Source organism: Acipenser ruthenus, chromosome 38, assembly GCF_902713425.1.
Source record: "Acipenser ruthenus chromosome 38, fAciRut3.2 maternal haplotype, whole genome shotgun sequence".
NCBI lineage: Eukaryota > Metazoa > Chordata > Actinopteri > Acipenseriformes > Acipenseridae > Acipenser > Acipenser ruthenus.
In genome coordinates this window covers 1,765,941-1,784,900 of record NC_081226.1, presented here as the reverse complement: position 1 = coordinate 1,784,900, position 18,960 = coordinate 1,765,941, and the positions used below count along the sequence as shown (strand labels likewise).

General features: G+C 39.0%; 2 protein-coding genes across 4 annotated transcripts; one reads left to right on the top strand and one right to left on the bottom strand.

Annotated features, from left to right (window-relative positions):
- Window positions 1-547: 547 nt before the first annotated feature.
- Window positions 548-7,601, bottom strand: LOC117434152 (Schwann cell myelin protein-like). 3 transcript variants are annotated; one of them, XM_034056757.3, is made up of 8 exons: window positions 7,474-7,601; window positions 5,983-6,357; window positions 4,751-5,038; window positions 3,821-4,084; window positions 3,081-3,344; window positions 2,539-2,644; window positions 2,024-2,189; window positions 548-1,672 (listed from the first exon to the last, which is right to left on the bottom strand). In XM_034056757.3, exons 1-8 carry the CDS (start codon window positions 7,517-7,519, stop codon window positions 1,589-1,591), a joined length of 1,593 nt encoding a protein of 530 aa, XP_033912648.3. In that variant the 5' UTR covers window positions 7,520-7,601; the 3' UTR covers window positions 548-1,588. The 3 variants fall into 3 exon arrangements, 2 of the variants coding, with proteins under 2 accessions (XP_033912648.3, XP_034765353.2); XM_034909462.2 differs by having other exon boundaries at window positions 4,751-4,993; XR_009310994.1 differs by lacking the exon at window positions 548-1,672 and having other exon boundaries at window positions 2,085-2,189; window positions 2,352-2,644.
- A 3,610-nt stretch (window positions 7,602-11,211) lies between these two features.
- LOC117434148 (NLR family CARD domain-containing protein 3-like) lies at window positions 11,212-18,859 on the top strand. Its single transcript, XM_059008831.1, has 6 exons — window positions 11,212-11,241; window positions 12,679-12,714; window positions 13,336-15,077; window positions 16,121-16,207; window positions 17,244-17,411; window positions 17,670-18,859. The coding sequence occupies exons 1-6, from the start codon at window positions 11,212-11,214 to the stop codon at window positions 17,986-17,988; spliced, it is 2,382 nt and encodes a 793-aa protein (XP_058864814.1). The 3' UTR covers window positions 17,989-18,859.
- The last annotated feature ends 101 nt before the right edge of the window (window positions 18,860-18,960 follow it).

Here is an 18,960-nt window from a genome sequence, read left to right as displayed (position 1 = left end):
CCATGTATTGCATCATCAATATGCTCCATTTCACTCGTGAAATACAACCTCCAATGAACCTAGTCTCCACTTCCAGGTTCCCAAGTGACAAACTGCCTCTTTGTCTGACTACAGGAGAGACGTTTGATGGATTTCTAGTGGTCTGCTTGATTGTATTACCTGATGTGTTTCTTCAGTTTTTCTAATGACCTGTTTTGTCCTTACTTGTATGGGTCTGAAGATGGACCTTTTTTAAAGGAATGAAATATGCCATGATGTCTTTAAGGAAGTGTGCAGGTTTGCAGCCTCCTGATTTGCCGCTGCATTAGTTGAAGGGGTTTGCAGTCTAGCCAGTATATACTGTAAAAACCTTTTGTATAAGTCTATTTTCTAGGCATTTTTAGGGGGTCCTAAAAATGGGGGAGCAACTTATACACCGGTGTGACCTATAGGCTTTTTCCTGAAATTGTTGTCTCAATGGGGGGGGGGGGGGGGGGTCACTTATACACCAGTGCGACTTATACACTGGTTTTTACGGTAAGTAATTACATGAAACATATTTGGTATATTGATTATACTTTATTAAAATGTTGGTGCTGTTCACTGTTAGTATAAAATGTACATCTTTGACTATGATTAAGACTTCCAACTCTCTAAAACAGTTGCACGCTTGATTTTAAAGCACTTTTAGAAAAACAGAAATAAAATATTTGTTAAAACTACAGACCTGCCAATGCAGTCAACATCAGTGTTTCTCAACCCTGGTCCTGGGGACCCCCTGTGGCTGCTGGTTTTCATTTCAACTGAGTTCTCAATTTCTTCACTAGACCCTTAATTGAAATGATAATTTGCTTAATTAGACCTTTTTAATTGTTTTCAGCTCTTAACAGTTTCAGATTTCAAGTTCGCTATAACATTTTTTAAGTAACTTGAACTCTCCAACTGTTTAACAGCTGAAAACAATTAAAACAGTCTAATTAAGCAAATTATCAGTTCAATTAAGGGTTTAGTTGAGTAACTGAGAGCTCAGTTGGAATGAAAACTAGCAGACACAGTGGGCCTCCAGGACCAGGGTTGAGAAACACTGGTGTACATGACACAACACAGACGCTCAGATTCTGAAAATACTATTATTAGGTAGCATAAGGACGTAGCAGTGGAACACAGAAAAGGTGCAACTATTTACATGCCAGTGATCAACAACGGCTTTTTAATACATTCAGATTTTCATTCACACCATTCAAATAGAGGCTCCTTACTAGATACGCAACTGACAGCAGAGGCCTCAAACCTTACAGGATAAAGGACCAGGCTGTGAGGTTGAAGTCAAGTTTTTTCTAACCTGACCTTGGTGTCAAGGTGTTGAATTTCAAGCTAAAACATTGTATTTATTTGGGTACATTTGGTGTAAATATGGACTGTTTCCCTCAGATTCATACAATTGAAACATTTCTTGGAAATTAGAAAAAAGACAGCATTTCCACAGGGCTTGTGTCCCGGATTGTCATGTTGATCAGCCTGCCAGTCTAAAATACGGACGTCCAACAAGTTGGCACGTACATGGGGAGTTGACGGTTCTTCCGTTGTTAAGAAGGTACTTTTTGGTGATTTAGAGCACTTCCAGATACACGGGGCACTCCGTGGCACTCCCGTTGTCTTCCCTCACCTCTCTGCGTCTCCAGGCAGCTCTGTGCTGTTTGAATAAAACAAAAAAAGACATTGTTCATCAGTACGGCTCCATAGAAAGGTGGCAGTGCCCCATGGATATCCCATCTGCAATGTTCTTTTTGAGAATAGAAATCAAGCAACAGCACATTGTGAGCGCCAACAGCTTTAGTGATTACAGAAAGAAAAACAAAATGCTCCTATTAAATTGTGGAAACTACCAAGACGTCTCAAATTTAGGCAGATCCAAGTTAGACCACATATAAAAGGCCTCATGGAAATATGTAAACACTACACCCAAAGAGGAAGAACGCCACCCCGTTTCTCAGCTGGACTCAAACGTTTCTTAAGTTTTATTTGCAAATCAATTCATCTGTACCTGCTGTGTGCGTACGAAACTAGGTGTGCAGTTTTCATAGAGGATTTGGTAGCTCCCGTTGGTATAAATGGGGTTGGCCTCTGTGCAGTTCATGTACAGAGGGCTGCTTTCTTGGTATATGCTTGTGTCACAAAGACTGTACATTCTTGGTTGGTGTATAAAGTGCCTAGGAGAGAGAGAGAGAGAGAGGAGCGTTAAACACTGCGTCATTCTATTTAAAATAACAGCTTTTTTTCTTTCAACAAAAATGCACTCATTAACATAATAAAACAGAAAATGTGCAATACTGTTTTTACTACTAAAGTGCACTGGTAAAACTTAGCTGTACCTGTATTGCAATCCACATGAGTCTCAGCTTAGGGTGTGCACAGCGTCGGGGAAGTAGTTCGAGGTCAGACATCCTCTCCTCCACAACCACAACCTCACACGATCTGCATAGTTTGTTCTTTTGTACCACCTTAACTTGCATTGTATTACTGCAACGCACACACCAAAGATGTAACAGGATCACTTACCTGCCCCTTCTCTTCCTACAGCAGAACACGGTTATTGCTATGAGGAGAATAAAGAGCAGGCAGGCTAGCCCTCCAACAGCAGGAACAATCATCCATAGCAGGCTCTCTGGGAACCAAGAAAAACAGGTCACTTAGGATTTTAGGATTGAGACATAATTAAAAAAACATATATAATGACAATGTTATGCATAGTTCAAATGTGCTTAATGTGTAAATCATTTTTGCACGATATACCCCTAACCCTAACCCTTTTCTGATACAATTCTGTACCTACATATATACTGCAAAAAGATTTACACATTAAGTACACTGTAAATATGCCTGATATCATTGTAATTATGTACACGTGTATTTATTAACTACAGTGCAAATACACAGTCGATAAAGACACCAAACGTAAAGTGTTACAGTTTCTAATTCAAATGGCTAATGTTAAAAATCTAAAATGGTGTTATTTGGTGAACTGAAAGACCATGGTGCAGGAACTCATGCACCCATGATTATGAAAATAAAATGACTGTGGCTTGTCTGAATGAACTCACCTTTGACGTGGAAGGGAAGCACGTACACAGTCTCTCCGTGCTTGTTGAATGCAGTGCAGGAAACGTTAGTCTGAACCTGCAGTGCCCCGGTCAGGACACTGGTCACCCACTCGCCGCTTCTCCAGGTACTGAGATTGAAGTCCTGGGCACTGCTGTTCACAATCCACTGGATCTGAGCTGGAGGGTTCGAGTTCACCAGGCAGTGACAGACCATCTCTCCAGGGCTGAAGGTGCACTTTGATTCCCCTGTGATATCCGGTTTGTCTACAATGCAAAGAGTATTGTATAAACCTCTTGGATCATCTCAGCCGGTGGTGAGCTATTTTTCATATTTGGTGACAAATGAAATCACTGCCCTACACTTTCATCGGGATTCTAAATGATATATAAACGATAGGATGTCAATGTCCGCATATATTGTGCAAATCAGTGTTTGGTTTGCAAGAACATAATGTGATGCTTAGCCATCTAGTACAGCAAGCAGTTAAAATGGTTCTTTAACCCAGCAAAATCCAAATTACAGGCTGCTGTTGAAAAATAATAGCACAAATAAGATGCTAGCTATTCGATGGACGAGTGCTTCTGGTATTGGAAGAACCTAAAATGCGCTTGATGTTAACGTGATTTGATCTAAGGTCAAAGTGAGTTCCCTGTCTGAACCACGACTTTGCTTAATTTAAAGGTACCCAGAAAACCTGCTCTAAGCGGACAAGGCTCTTGGCGGGGGGACCGGCACTTACATTCTACGTTTAGGGATTTCCTAGGAGATTGGGTTTGCCCGATTTTGTTCTCAGCTGTGCAGTAGAACTGTACTCCACGTGTCACGTTGGGGACTCGAACCTTCTCTGTGTGTTGCTCCAGGTCGACCTCCTGACCTCCCTGGACCAAGAACCAGCTGTATCTGGAAATGGGAGGGTCTCCTTTACTGCTGCAGGACATTGAGACTGAGGAGCCTTCTTTAATATTGCGAGTCCAGACAAGAATCTCTGTGTCTTTAGGAGCGTCTGCATGAATACACATAAATAACTCGTTAGATATTGTAACAACAGATGGAAATTGATTACAATAACCTGTTTATTAGGTTGTCTATTATTATTATTTGTTTATCTAGCAGACGCCTTTATCCAAGGCGACTTACAGAGACTAGGGTGTGTGAACTATGCATCAGCTGCAGAGTCACTTACAATTACATCTCACCCGAAAGACGGAGCGCAAGGAGGTTAAGTGACTTGCTCAGGGTCACACAATGAGTCAGTGGCTGAGGTGGTTTGAACCGGAGACCTCCTGGTTACAAACCCGTTTCTTTAACCACTGGACCACACAGCCTCCTATCTAGCCTGCCTAGTAAAATTTAGTTTTGTGTGACATCATTAGTTATTGATTCATTTTATGCATCCCTCCTACACCACTGTAAATGGGCACGTTAAGTAAGTGAGCCGCTCAGAGCAGCTCAGTGAAAGAGACTTAACGGCAGCTCAGAGCGCTGCAAAGCAGATTTCGTAGGTGATCCGAGTGAGTGGAATAATTATCGCTCTGAGCGGCTCAGTTACTTAACGCACCTGATATCAACCCCTCTAAAACACAGACCAGAGGCCTGGTGTTGTTTATTCCACCCTCAAAGGTAACCTGTAACACACTTGCTTTGAGAAGGAGGGTGCATTATCACTTACACTTGACGTGTATTGGTCTGTGCTCCGTCACATTGTTCCTTCCAGGATACTTCACCTGGCATTGTATCTGACTGTCCCGGTAGGAGGGCGTGAACGTGATTGAGGAGGTCACCGCCCATGCAACCTGCTGTTTGGCTGTGTATTGGAGGATGACTGTTCCATTGACTCCGCCCCAGTCTACAGTAGGAGGGTTCGAAGGGCAGGTGTACTCAGTCGTGCAGTTCACAGTGACAGGCTGTCCTTCTGTTAAGAGGCCAGGGTTAGTTATACGGGGTTTCTCCGGGGTCTCTGCAGACAACAAACAGACATGGAGTGGGTTTGGAAATACTGAAGAAACTTTACAGTGGGGCACAGAGGTCTTTCACCTGTTTCAAATTTGAAAAATAACAAACTGCTGGCGAAACTCCCCAAAAATTGCAGAAAACAAACGAATAAGAAAAGAGGAATTCAAGAGGTGAGTCCGAAAATAATAAAAAAAATGATTTAAATGAAGTTGCTAATGCTTCTTTTAAATATTCAAATGGAATGAGCTTGGCAGTCTCAAGCATACTTCGGCACGGTTTTGATCCAGGAATGAACTGCAGTGAGTGTTCAGGTCAGGGTTATCGTTCTATTGAAGGAAGATTATACACACTTTGTAAATTCTCCCTTTAAAAACAAAAAGACCTTATAATAAAAACCCCATCCTAAATCCCTGTATCTAAATACATGGATGTAAGATTTTCATTAATCATGCACAATAGGTATTAGGTTACTGCACCAAAATAATTAAAGAAATAGGAGCACGCTGAAAAAAGCATGTGCAGCATTGTTCTGTATTCACAGGGTGATAAAGGCACAAATAAAAGTTCAAAATTAAACAATCAAACGCCAAGCACTCACCAAATGTCAGCTATCAAGTATCTTTATTATTAAAACATCCTTTTTATAGAAACTGTAGAACAAGAGTATTCATGCTCATGTAGATGCGTTGTGGCCACTGGACTTCCTCAGTGCAGTACAAACGGTCCTGCATTTTTCTTTGTTCCATTTCTACACTAAATGCCCCCCAACAATGGATACAAACCCACATTTCACAGGGAGATGATAAATGCATATTCCCATGTATAACATCAACACCACAAAACAGTTTACAGACTACTGAGGAAAGAACCTCATCTGATCAGCAATAGATAAACAACCTTCACGACTGGCTTCACACACTCCACTCCACTGTGACCCAGACAACTTACTTGAAACACTAAGTGTGACCTTTTGATCCTGGAACCTGAACTTCTGTCCTTTCGCATGAAATGAGACGTAATAACGTTGCCCATCAGTCGTCTTCACTTTATCAATCTTCAGAGCGCAATCGCCAGACGTCAGGTTCCCAATCAGAAACGCTCGCCCAAGGAATCGAGCATCTACCTTCAGCGGATCCTCGCCATTGTACACTACGAGGCTCTGAAATATGCTTCTACTCGTGTACCAGACCGCTGTGATGGATGCTTCCACACCTTTGGGGTATGTAAATGTGCAGGGGATAACCACGCAAGATCCTTCTACTGCGGATATGGTCTCTGGTAGCTGTGCCGTCCACTCAGTGCAAACACTCTCCCTCAGGAGTCCTAGAAATAACATAAAACACAGTGACATGGGTTTTTGAAAAGCTATTTTTTTCAGTTTTAAAAAATAAAAGAAATAACTGAGGAACACCAATAAGTACTTCCATTAAATGTCAGTGTTTGGTATTTCTTCTTTAAAAACTTAATTGTCATTTTTTTTCCATTATAAAAGTATACTGCTATTTTCAAATCGAGTTAAAAAAAAAAAAAAAAACTTCAGGAATCCAACCCTTTGTGTTTGAATTTGCCTTCGTCATAAGTTGAAATGTGTCCTGTATAACTCCATGTTCACTGGGACACTTTGGGACAGTTCAGGCTTTTCATCTCACAACCCAATGCATTCTGGTAAGTGTAGTCCTGCTGTGAAAGGTACCTGAGACAGGTAAGTTGAAAAGCCTGAACTGTCCCAAAGTGTCCCAGTGAACATGGAGTCACATGGGAGCCCCATGCAGAACTCCCTGCAGTGCTTACAGGAAACACATGACTTTTCCTTTGCTGTATCCCGTGTTTTCCATATTGCAGCATTTTTCTTTCAACCTATTCCCGAGTTTTGCTATTTATATAGACAACCAGTATTGTTACAGGAGGGAGCATGATTTGGATATACTGCGATCCTTAGAAGATATTTTTTAAGCCCAAATCAGCAGGTATCCAAGTCAGTACTCACATCTTGTTATATTCAGCCTTTTGGTTGATAGGTTCTTCCATATATTCACAAATTTACAGAATTAAAAAAAAAACAACAGGATCATGAAATTATAAAGGATGTCTACTTGACTTATGATTTTCCAAAAGATCATTTTCCCCCAGAACAATTTAAAAACCTTGCAAATTGACTGCTGTGACCCCCTGTGCAAAAATAACCTTTTTTTTTAAATAGTAGGCTATAAACAAGACAGTTATAATACAAAAAAAGCAATGCAATACAGACTTTTTACAGAAGACCTGCTGTTGATTATTGTTGTACATCTCAAATCTGCTTGTGTAACAATCATTTCGCAACCCCTCTGAAAACTGATCCCTACCCTTTGAGAATGGCTGCCCTAATGACAGCGTTATGACAGGCAGCAAGCATGTTCACTGCACATGTCAGTTACAGACCAAGTAAAGATGAATTACCTTCAAACAAAACCCATTGCAGGAAAGCGGCTAAGACAAGCTTCATGATCTTCGTTGCTTCTTAAAACCAAAAGCTCTGGGCGAGGGGGGGTGTTTTCAAGAACATAGATTGTCTGTCCTATAGAAACAGTGGCAGAGTGAAGCAAGTATTGGATGATTCACTTGATTTGAAGCCATTTCGACACATAAAGTTCCTCATTTCCCGCTGCCCACATGTTTCGGTCAAGCTACAGGAAACATGTGGAGGAGGGTGGGCTCCTTTCCAAAATCCCCTATCAAAATCTTGATTCTGTTTTATTATTATTATTATTATTATTATTATTATTATTATTATTATTAGTATTATTATTAGTATTATTAGCTTATTTGACAGACGTCTTTATCCAAGGCAACTTACAGGTGTTATAGGGCAGTACAAGGTTACAGTGCAAGAACAATATAAAAATACAATGTAGTTTACAGTAAGTGCAAATACTACTAGAATACATGAGGAGTGACAATTTGTATCTATAATGACCTAATTGTAGTGCAATAGTGAAAGGATAGTGCATCAGCTGAGGCTCCAGTAACATGAGGCTTCGGTCAGGCAAATCCAGTGCCACAGTTTCATCACCTCTTGTAAAACATGAAACGATTTGTCAGACAGGATGGTATTAAATATAATTGTTTCTTGCATTTTACAAAAGTATTCAGACTCGGCTACAGATTCTTGTTAAACTTGTATGATGCTGGAAACAATTCATACCCCATTCTCCAGTATGGGAACGTGGACTGGATGAGGGAAATTCATAAATGTATCTATGTTTTGTTTAAATCATCGTGGTTAACTTGTTCTAAGCCATGTTTTGGTATATATATATATATATATATATATATATATATAGTGAGACAAGAACCCCATGAGTCACTGGCACGTTGATGTCGGTTTCCTCTTTTTCTCTGTCTATCAGCAGAGCGGATTGGTTTTGTAAAGCTTGGAGATACAGATCTCATAATATGTTCACAGTGCAGACTCACAAGCTGCTCTTCTGATTAAGCAACAAGCTAGTTTATAAATAGCTGCATGTGGGAATTTTTCTGTTTAAAGTTCAGTTCATAGATTCAAGGCTAGTCCCATTTATATTGGGTTTAGTAGAGTCTTCACAGATGTTGGTAACACGTTACATTAAGTGCCTCTAATTACTGTGTATTTACATAGCAGCTACTTAGTAAATGCATGTGTATCTTACACATAATTACAATGTTATTACACATATTTATATGTACGTAATGTGTTAATCATTTTGCATGACATAACTCTAACCCTAACCTCAATTAACAATGTTGTCTGAAACAATAAGTGTGCTAAGAAATAAACAATGGGACACAACATGCTTGGGCTGTTAGCGTCTTATAAGATGCTGTAACTTGATACCTAGTGTATAAATGATATTGTATTTTAGTAATTGGTTAATATATGCACACTCAGCCTAACCCTAACTGCAACTTAAAGAATGTGGCACAGTTTTATATTGGACCGCTTTTCTGCACCTATAATGAAATCTATCAACAGGGTAAAATGACTTTTAATAATAAAATGAAATAACTTTCAGGACAACAAAGCATGCAATATTGCTGTCCCAGTGTTGAGAAAATGTTAACATGTTATTTGGAATGCCACTTCGTTTTGAAAGAAAGAATGCTGACGAGTCAAACTGCGCAATGCTGATTTGAAGCTCGGTAAATACTTGATAGTGTACGCTTGGTCCTCGGCACGTCCCTGTGTATACACCTGACGATCCTTTCTGTCACTACGTGCTTTTACTTTCAGATTTCTAACTGCAGTGCCACACCTTTCAACAGTCTTGTGCAAACAGCACAGCTCAACAGAAGCAGTACATTCACAGTGTGTGCACTAGAACCTGGGAATACACAAGGGGAAGGCGAAGGTGTTAAAAACCATCTCATGCAGGTCTCAAGGTAGGCACAGGTTTGATTTCTTGTATCAGTTTTTAAGGAAATCAGGTGCTTTTTATTTTTAATACTAAACCGTGAGACCTGACTGACTGTGAAACATTATCTCACCTAAAACATGTTTGTTTCTCGTGGACATTTTACAAGCGGCAGTCTATATGAATATGCATTCATTAGCAACCTATACATTCTCAGGAGTCCTCAGCAGCACTTTTTTCCTAACAAATTTTAAAAGCCAATGTGTGCCAACATTCATGCTGTTTTGTATTTGAAAAATCCATCTAATAATAATAACAAAAAAAAAAAAACTATATAAAAAGTAGATGGTGTTTGTGGTATAAGAATCATGCAACATGCAATTACTCTGACAAGAAGATAATCCCATTCTATATTCTGTTGTTGGAAATAGATTTTGAAAAGTGCTTAATTGCAACGATTCCTAGGATGGCAAGAGTGCAGAATGTTTGCAGGGTGTTACAATATATTTTTAAGTGTAATTTCAAATCATGTTGCTACAGTATTTTTTACTGGAACAAAACTAGCTTTGAAAACAAGCCTGCTGAAATCGACCCTTTGTTATTTTCAGGTGACAAAAGATGACCGCTCCTATGGACTATAGGAAACTGATCGAGAAGGACAAGGAAACACTGACAAAGTGGATCAGTGCGAACCCGGCCCCTCTATTGCGCTGGCTCTATGACCGATCCATCCTCACCCAGTCCCAGTACTACAGCTTAGTGGAGAAGACTCACGCTAACTGTGTCAGATCATTGCTGGACCTCATCTTTCAGGACCAGTGTGTCTGCAAGGACCAGGAATTCATCAAGCTCTATAAGAACCAGAATATCTGTGAAACCTTCCTGCAGATCCTGCGAGAGGTTCAGGATTATTATTGCATTGAGCTGGAGAGCTGGCTTCATCAACACTACAAGGAGATCAAGACCAGAGATCCTCCTGCCATTCCAGATGGTAGGATCTGTATCTACAGGGACTGAACTATGAATTAGATACACCTGATATGGTCAAAAGCAGGGCTGCTTTAGGAAGTTCACCAAAAGTACACAGCTATGGCCAAAAAGTTTTGCATCACCTAGAATTTTAGGAGACGTGATTTTAAAATAAAATAAAATAAAATATGAACATCATTTTGATCTTTTATTTATCATCATGTAATCAAAGAAACTACAAATTTATATTTCAAAAGTCTACCGGAATAGAAGTACAGTAGTATTTCATGTTAGATTTCGAAATGGGAAACTACAAAGCGGTATGCAATATGCTAACGTAACATTATTCAGCAGGTTTCATTCGACTTCATTAAGCAAAATGTGTTAATGCTATAGGGTGATGCAAATCCTTTGGCTGTAGCTGTATAGCTGAAGTACAGAATTGAGGTGTTTAAGATTTTGTTAGCACCATGTACTTTAAGGTGCAGCTGATATTTTGATATTTTTGGAAATGTTTTTTTCACTTGACCCAGGGTTTCTTACAGCACTACCGTTAGCGCATTTATTTCCCTTAAATCAGGAATTATTGTTCATTACAGATTTTCCTCTATTTACCATTGATTTAGTTTAAATAATAAAACGAATAACCTGTGTAGTCTTAGGATTTATTTTCTCGTTCGCTCTTAGTCATGTTAATGTAGCATACACATTATTTTACTTCAATATGTTTTGCATACAATATACTTTTATAGACTAATATTGAAACTAATTTCCCTTTCAGAACCAAAAAAGAAGAAAAGCTTTTCTTTATTTCGGTCAAAGAAGACACAGTCATACAATGTTGAACACAATCTTCAGCAGCCAGAAGGTACTGTACAGGGCTTTTTTTTCTTCATAATTTCAATGTCACCAGTTTTTTCACACTGTAACGTGGGAAAAACTGTTGATTTAATTAGAAAATCTGAGCCCATAGCTATACATCTCACCTCTGGTCTCGTTCAGCAGCTTTTAAGTACAGCTATATGGCCACAAGTTTTGCATCACCCTATAGAATTCATTAATTTTGCTTCATAAAGTCGAATGAAATCTGCTGAATAATGTTACATTAACATATTGAATTATATACTACTTTGTAGTTTTCCATATCCTTAAACAAAAGCCTGACACAAATTGAAGTTCATTTGTAATGAACTGAGGGTCTGGAACCAACTCCCCAGTAATGTTGTTGAAGCTGACACCCTGGGATCCTTCAAGAAGCTGCTGGATGAGATTCTGGGATCAATAAGCTACTAACAACCAAACGAGCAAGATGGGCCGAATGGCCTCCTCTCGTTTGTAAACTTTCTTATGTTCTCATGTTCTTATGTAACGTATGCTTTTCAAAGGCACTGTTTGTTAAGACAGTAAACTGTTTAAGACGTACTGTACACCTCAGAGATACTGGTGCATTGTTATCTTGCCAATACTTTATAAATCTTATCACTTTAAATCATCAGTTATTAAATATTAACCTTAGGTTCAGTATATGGCCATGGCAACAGACTGCAGTCTTTGCCCTCTGAAGATAGCCAGTCATGGAAATGCTTTTGTAAATGGGTTATTTAATAACAAGCACAATATTCAACACTGCTCTCGCACAATGCTCTCGCAAACAGATTGTTCAAGTGGCAGGAACACATTCCTCACAACTTCTACTAGTTTTCTACCAAATGAACTCCCTCTGAGAAGGTCTTATCAAAGAGTAAACACTAGCTCAAGGTAACGCTAAGGACAAAGGTTGTGCATCGCCCTATAGAATTATTATTTACGTTAACATATTGAATTACATACCGCTTTGTATTTTTCCTCATACTTAACAATGTCTCAATCCTAAAATTCTTGGTGCTGCAAAACTTTTGTCGCCCTGGATAAGGGTGTCTGCTAAGAAATAAATAATAATAATAATGTATATGGGTTATGAGATGCTTGACAAACATGTGTTGGTTTGAAAATTATCGGTTTCTATGAATTTAATAATTAATATGCACTTTTTCCCTTGGTGTTAGATTTCTGTATATGCAGATCCAACGCTAGAATAATATGTTCATAATGAAAGCGTTTGCGAATATAATTACTTTTAATAACGAGGTCTGTGTATTTCAATGTTTTTATTGATTCATACAATTCAGCAAATTTAAGGTTTATGAAGCTCCATTATACAGAGGCAATTTTTTTCCATACATCCTTTGATAATAATAATTATAATTTGTAAGATGAATTGCAGCAAATTCAATTCTAAAATTGTCTGATTGCTTTTGCTGTTTAGGTGAAGGAGGAAGTTTCAAAAATCCACACTGGAGGGGTAAGGATTGCAATCTTTTCTGTAGTACAATGTTCTGTCCCACGTTTCACTCCAAATAAATAATGACATTCCTCCTTTCTGTTTAGCGCTACACTTAATCATGAATAGTTTAACACGTAATGCTGTAACAGTCATTATGTTCAGTATGTTAAACAAACAAACCCACATTACACTAAAACTAGATATTTTTTAATTATATCAATGCATCTACCGAATGTGAAGTCATGAATTACCTTGGTGTAAATCAATATTTTCATATCCTTGCATGGGCCAAATTGTGGGTGAAAATTGGCTATAACTTTAACTTAGAACTTTTGTAAAACCATGGAAACTTATGTAATCGATACAAACAAATATTTTGATTATAATGCATCTAAAGTGACACTTTCTTGATTCAGTTTTTCACTCACTAGACAGACCTGCCTATTTTTAATAAATACAAATGTACAGTAGCATTTATTGCTAATGTTATTTGATGAGTAAATGCATGTTCTTTCACGTAACCAAGGCAGATTGAAGAGCACATTATGATATAAAGCTGGTGGCTTCAATTGTTGCTTGAAATATAAAATAAAGTATTACTCTTTTCTGGATTCAACAGTTGAATTGAACGTACACAAGAAAAATATCATCAGAAAGAATGAGAACATCACTGACAATGTTGAGGACTCCAAATCTCACACCCACATAGAGATTCGCTACACAGATCTCTTTGTGACAGATGATGACCCCAGCTTGGATACCAGCCAGCACGAGTACTTCTCTCTGGCAAACCGGCGTGCAAAGATCTACAATCACCACAAATATCAGAGGATCAAACCCAGAGACCTTCTGTCTCCGCTGCCAGGGATAGACAGGTCCCCAAGAAGGGCAAAGGTGAAAGGTATAGCAGGTATCGGGAAAAGCATAGCTATGCAAAGGGTGATGCATGAGTGGGCAATGGGCATCACCATGAGAAACTTCACCTGCATCTTTGACTTCACCTTCCGGGAGTTGAACTTGCTGGAGGGAAATCATAGCTTGGTGAATCTCATAAGCAGAAAATTTAAGTACTTGGAGCGGATACTGCCTGACCTCCTAAAAAAACCCAAATACCTTCTGTTCCTGCTTGATGGTCTTGATGAGTTCAAGTATCAGCTTCATTTTGAAGGGCAGGAGAAGCTTGTAGATGTCACTACTGAAGTCCCTGTGCAAGAGTTGGTGGTGTCTCTTTTCAAGGGAACCCTATTACCCGAAGCCTCTGTAATCATCACTACACGACCCACCTCAGACATCCCAACTAGATTCTGCCACCGAAATTCTATCATCCTTGGCTTTGAGGAACAGCAGGTTGAAGAGTACTGCCTAAAGTTCTACAAAGATTCCAAGGTTTCCAGGAGAGTCTACGAGTATATTTCGGAAAATGACAGCCTCTTTGGTCTGACCTTTATCCCTCTGTATTGCTACATCATCTGCACAGCACTCAACGAGTTTTTCACCAGCAGTTCTGAAAAACCATTTGAACTCAGCCCACCCAAGACTGTGGGAGAAGTTTATTACTGCTATCTTTACACTGTCCTCAGGCACCACACCGTCAATACTAGCATTTCCAAAAGCGTTTTCTCTTCTGTCAAAAATGAGTTGATGCAGCTTGGGAGACTGGCCTATCACAACCTTCTGAGCAACAAGATTCTTTTTGATAAAAACGATCTGGAGAACTTTGGTTTTGCAGAAAAGAGTTTCCATAATACGTTCCTGAGTCAGATTTTGGTTCGGGTAAAAGAGAAAGAAGTCGAGATGTTTGCATTCTTCCACATGACCATTCAGGAGCACCTAGCAGCTCTCTACTGTGTTGTGAAAACCTCAAATGAAGACTTTCTCAAAAGCCTTGATCTCTGGTGTTTTGGCACACCCCCGGCAGATCCTACAATCAGTGCATTCCTAAGCACTTCCAAAAATCTGATGGAGAAGTGCAAGCTGGAAAACTTACAGATGTTTACTAGGTTCTTCATGGGACTTGTCACTGCTGGATTAGCAGCCAAACTCAATGGCTTGGACAAAGCCATGGATGAGAGCATTTTGGAGGGACTCTCCCAATGGTTCAAGACACAGTTTCAGAAGAACCTTTCCAACCAGCAGGTGCTAAATCTCCTCCACTGTCTAATGGAACTTCAACAGGACAGTGTAGTAAAAGAGGTGGCCCAAGAAATCAAGACTGTTAACCTGTTCAAAATGACCCTCAAACTTAATGACTGTGTCGCCCTCCATTATGTTCTTCAGTATTCAAACCACAAGCTGGAAGAGCTCAACCTGGGTTACTGTAACATAGGCAACCAAGGGTTGAAAAGATTAGAAACCATTCTTCACAAATGTGAAACTCTCATGTAAGTATTTATTTGTTTATTCAAACTATGGGTCCAATATTGCATGTTATCTGTATCAATGTCACATGTTATCTGTATGTTAGAGTTGATTTGGAGACAAAAGTGAAATGGTGGAGTAAAGTTATTTGGAGTAGAGTCGTCACATGATGACTGTCACAAACTCACCCGCAGCTACAACCAGAAGTTTTGCATCTCTTAAAATTTTAAGACTGAGACATAATTTTTAAAAAAAAGCGATATGAACATAATTTAGATATTTACCATCATGTATCAAAGAAACTACAAAATGATATCGCAAAAAGTTGACTGGAAGCCATAATAGTAGTACAGTATTTCAACCTGAACTGCCTCATAGCCCCTGAAGTAAAGTGTGTGAACACAGGCGTCATATCTCCATGGCAACCTCACTATACACGGAACAAAAACTTAATAGACGTGCATTGCCGTTTCCTTTATTTGGCAACTAACAAACATATATTGTATTACAAAAATTAATTTTTTGTGATTAACAAAAAAACTGAGGGCATAGAAAAGCATGGACCATGCAGAGTTAAAATTTCTACCTGTATGAATCTGCATAAAGTTACCCCAGAGACTTATATGTACAGTTTGTTCAGAGAACAGAAAATGGGTTAGGGTTAGGGTTAACGTCTTATTAACTATTTGCTCTAATTCAAATGTTATAGTTGTTTAGTACTGACTTCCATGATTCCATACGTTATTACAACTGTTAAGTTCACCTAAGATATGTATGAATACAATTTTCAACTGCAGACCCTAAGCTGCAGTATGGAGTAGTGGTTAGGGCTCTTGACTCTTGACCAGAGGGTTGTGGGTTCAATCCCAGGTGGGGTATGCTGCTGCTGTACCCTTGAGCAAGATACTTTACCTAGATTGCTCCAATAAAAACCCAGCTGTATAAATGGGTAATTGTATGTAAAAAAAAAAAAGTGATCTCTTGTAACAATTGTAAGTTGCCCTAGATAAGGATGTCTGCTAAGAAATAAATAATAAGTCTTGTTTTTTTTTTTTTTTCACTTTAGTCTTTGCTACAATTGCCTTGACAAAGAAGCTGCCATTTTGGAGTCAGAAGTTTTAAAATCCCCAGATTGTCAAGTGAAGAAACTGTTGTACGTCACTTTTAAATGTGTTATCATTATAAGTCATAAACCAGAGAGAGAGAGAGAGAGAGAGAGAGAGAGAGAGAGAGAGAGAGAGAGAGACCAGGCTTTATTAGTGGTCTTAAATTTCCATGCTTTATATTAGGAATGCAAACCGGACTGGCTGCGTATGATCTAGCAGTCTAATATTTGTTTTTATGTATTTAACAAAATGTCATATAACTGTTCTTATATCACAAGGAAATGCATGTTGCAAACCACCTACATTTTAAAAACATACAAAAATAAAAGAAAAAAGCTAACGCAACCCCTTTTGTGTGTATAATAATATATAAGATAGACTTCCATAGGTTTGGTTCACACCAGGGTGTGCACACCCCACAGCTCAGGGGTATAAGAATGGGAACCAAAAATCATTTCAAAATGTAATACATTCATAAAGAATGACAGCTTCTTTTACTTTACTCTCTTCTTTTGTATTTTGCATGATGCAGCACTTGTTCTGAGTGGTTCCATTTACAGTGACTGAAATGCAGATTTTTGGGGGGTTCATATGTCTTCGATAAGGTGCTTTAATTTTGCTTAAGTAGCTTTTTCCTTCCAGTTGCCTGCCATGCAATAAAAAACCAAAATGTCTTTGTAGAAGTAAAAACCAGTAGTGCTCTGACAATTTGGATTAAGTTTCCTTTTGTTTTGCTGGCAATACAATAATGAGCACTAGATGGCGCTGGTGTGTACAATATAGACACTTTGGCTGATTTTGCCTACATAACTCTGTCTGTGGCAGGAAACTGGAACTAAACAGCAGCACCTGAACTCACAGTCAAATCGCAATACCAGAAATCACAAAAAGATATGTACTTGCCCTCTGTTATCACACCCTGTGTAGCGCAACCCTCTGGTACATAAACCTGTCATGCCAGCTTGCAAACAACTCCTGGATACATTAAAACATTGACAGAATAGATGAGTTAATGAATGAGTCTTGAGTCCCGCTTCAGTGTGCGATACAAAATGCATGTTAACATTGCTTCCAATCCCACAGCATGTGCGGTAACAACATTGGATCTGAGGGTGTGCTGCAGCTGTGGACAGCGCTGGAGACGAACCAGACTTTGGAAGAGCTCTACCTGGACATCACAGGCATCACAGAGGAGGGCACAGAAACCATCATCCCCTGCCTGAACAAAAACACCACACTGAAGACACTGATGTCAGTACCTTTACTAACACTGTTTTCTCTCTGTGCTGAGGTAGTGTCTTTATCTCGACCATTTACGATTTTAAAGACTTCAATCAAGCCTCCTCTTTCCCTTCTTTTTTCTAGGCTACAGAGATTTATTTTACCCTGTCTTTGTAGTTCATGTCATTAAGCCTAGTTGCATCACAAAACCAATACAGCATTGTCATTTTCTGCTTGAGAGGTATCACATTACTATTGTAGAGTAACACGTCAATGCTGCTTTCCCAGTATTGTAGGGAATGACCTTGGGGACATAGGGAAGAAAAGACTTCAGGAGCTGAGCAAACGCAGATTGTCTCTGAAGATCATTGGGAACTTTGTGGAGGACCTGGGTCTCCTTGAAGCCTACCTGGCCTGGGTGGAAGAGATGAAGGAGGATCGGGACCAGATGGAGTCTGTGAAGAATGTCAACGCACTCCAGTCTGTACTCAATGAGCTGAGTTTCCCAGCACAGGGGTCACCAGACGCCAGAGAAAAAGCCAAAGAGCTAAAGGAGAAGATCACAGAACTGCTTAACTCTCCTCAGTTTGTAGCATTGAGATCATAAGCAACTACCGGTACCAGCACTTGTATCGCATGATATAACCCTAATCCCTAACCCTAACCTTAACCCTAACTCTAAACCTAACCCTAATCCTAACCCTAACACTTTTCTGATATAATTATGTACATATATCATGCAAAAAGATTTACACATTAGGTGCATTGTAACTACGCATACTAACATTGTAATTATGTATAAGCACACATGTACATACTCTGTAACTGCTAGGTAAATACACAGTAATTAGAGACACTTAATGTACCAAATTTTGAACTTGGTTTGTTTGCACTGCAGTCCACATTTGTTGTAGTCCAAGTGCCACAATATTTTAGCCAGACTTTTATTTGCCATTCTTTTATTTCCACTTTTTCTCTACCTTGATGAGTGCTGGGAGGCCACCAGTTTCATGATGACTGCATACTGTGCAGTGCACTGGCTGAGCATGTAAAACTGTTTGGTCTTTGGAAGATATTAGGGGCGTTAAAATACAATAGTTAAAGAAAACTATTATAAGGAAAATGAAGGTTGTTAATTGTAATCATGAAAGGTCAGGGCCAGTGCTAATAGAGGGGGTTTAAGTAAATGTAAAATATTTAAATATGGCTATAAGTAAACTATGCATCGGTTTCTGCACAAGTTAAAATCTTATAAGGGTCTGTATTTTTTCAGTGCTCATTAGCAAAACCCTGTATAGGATCCCCTGTACGGGGTAGTAATGTAAGGATCGTATAGATGGCGTCACAGATAGATCTACTAGGCTTTTCCTGGGTTTATTTGAGTATACTTTGAGGAAAGACCCAGAGCTTGCAAACGTGTACAACATTAAACCTGGCATTGCCAAGTGCAAATGAAACCAATTATAATTTGTTTTGTAACAACAGCACTTAAGAAAGGCTTTTGAATATTGAACTGCCGTTATTATCAAGTCGTTTGAAAATATTTGAGATGATTTAGATATGGAAAGTATAAAAGATT

Coding starts and splice junctions, on each gene's coding strand:
- LOC117434152 (XM_034056757.3), bottom strand. CDS start 7,519: ATGAAGCTTGTCTTAGCCGCTTTCCTGCAATGGGTTTTGTTTGAAG. Junction 3,345..3,820: donor GAAATCCCTAAACGTAGAAT/GTAAGTGCCGGT, acceptor TTTGCATTGTAG/ACAAACCGGATATCACAGGG. Junction 1,673..2,023: donor GTTTCGTACGCACACAGCAG/GTACAGATGAAT, acceptor TTATTCAAACAG/CACAGAGCTGCCTGGAGACG.
- LOC117434148 (XM_059008831.1), top strand. CDS start 11,212: ATGTTGAACACAATCTTCAGCAGCCAGAAG. Junction 11,242..12,678: donor CAATCTTCAGCAGCCAGAAG/GTACTGTACAGG, acceptor TTTGCTGTTTAG/GTGAAGGAGGAAGTTTCAAA. Junction 15,078..16,120: donor CACAAATGTGAAACTCTCAT/GTAAGTATTTAT, acceptor TTTTCACTTTAG/TCTTTGCTACAATTGCCTTG.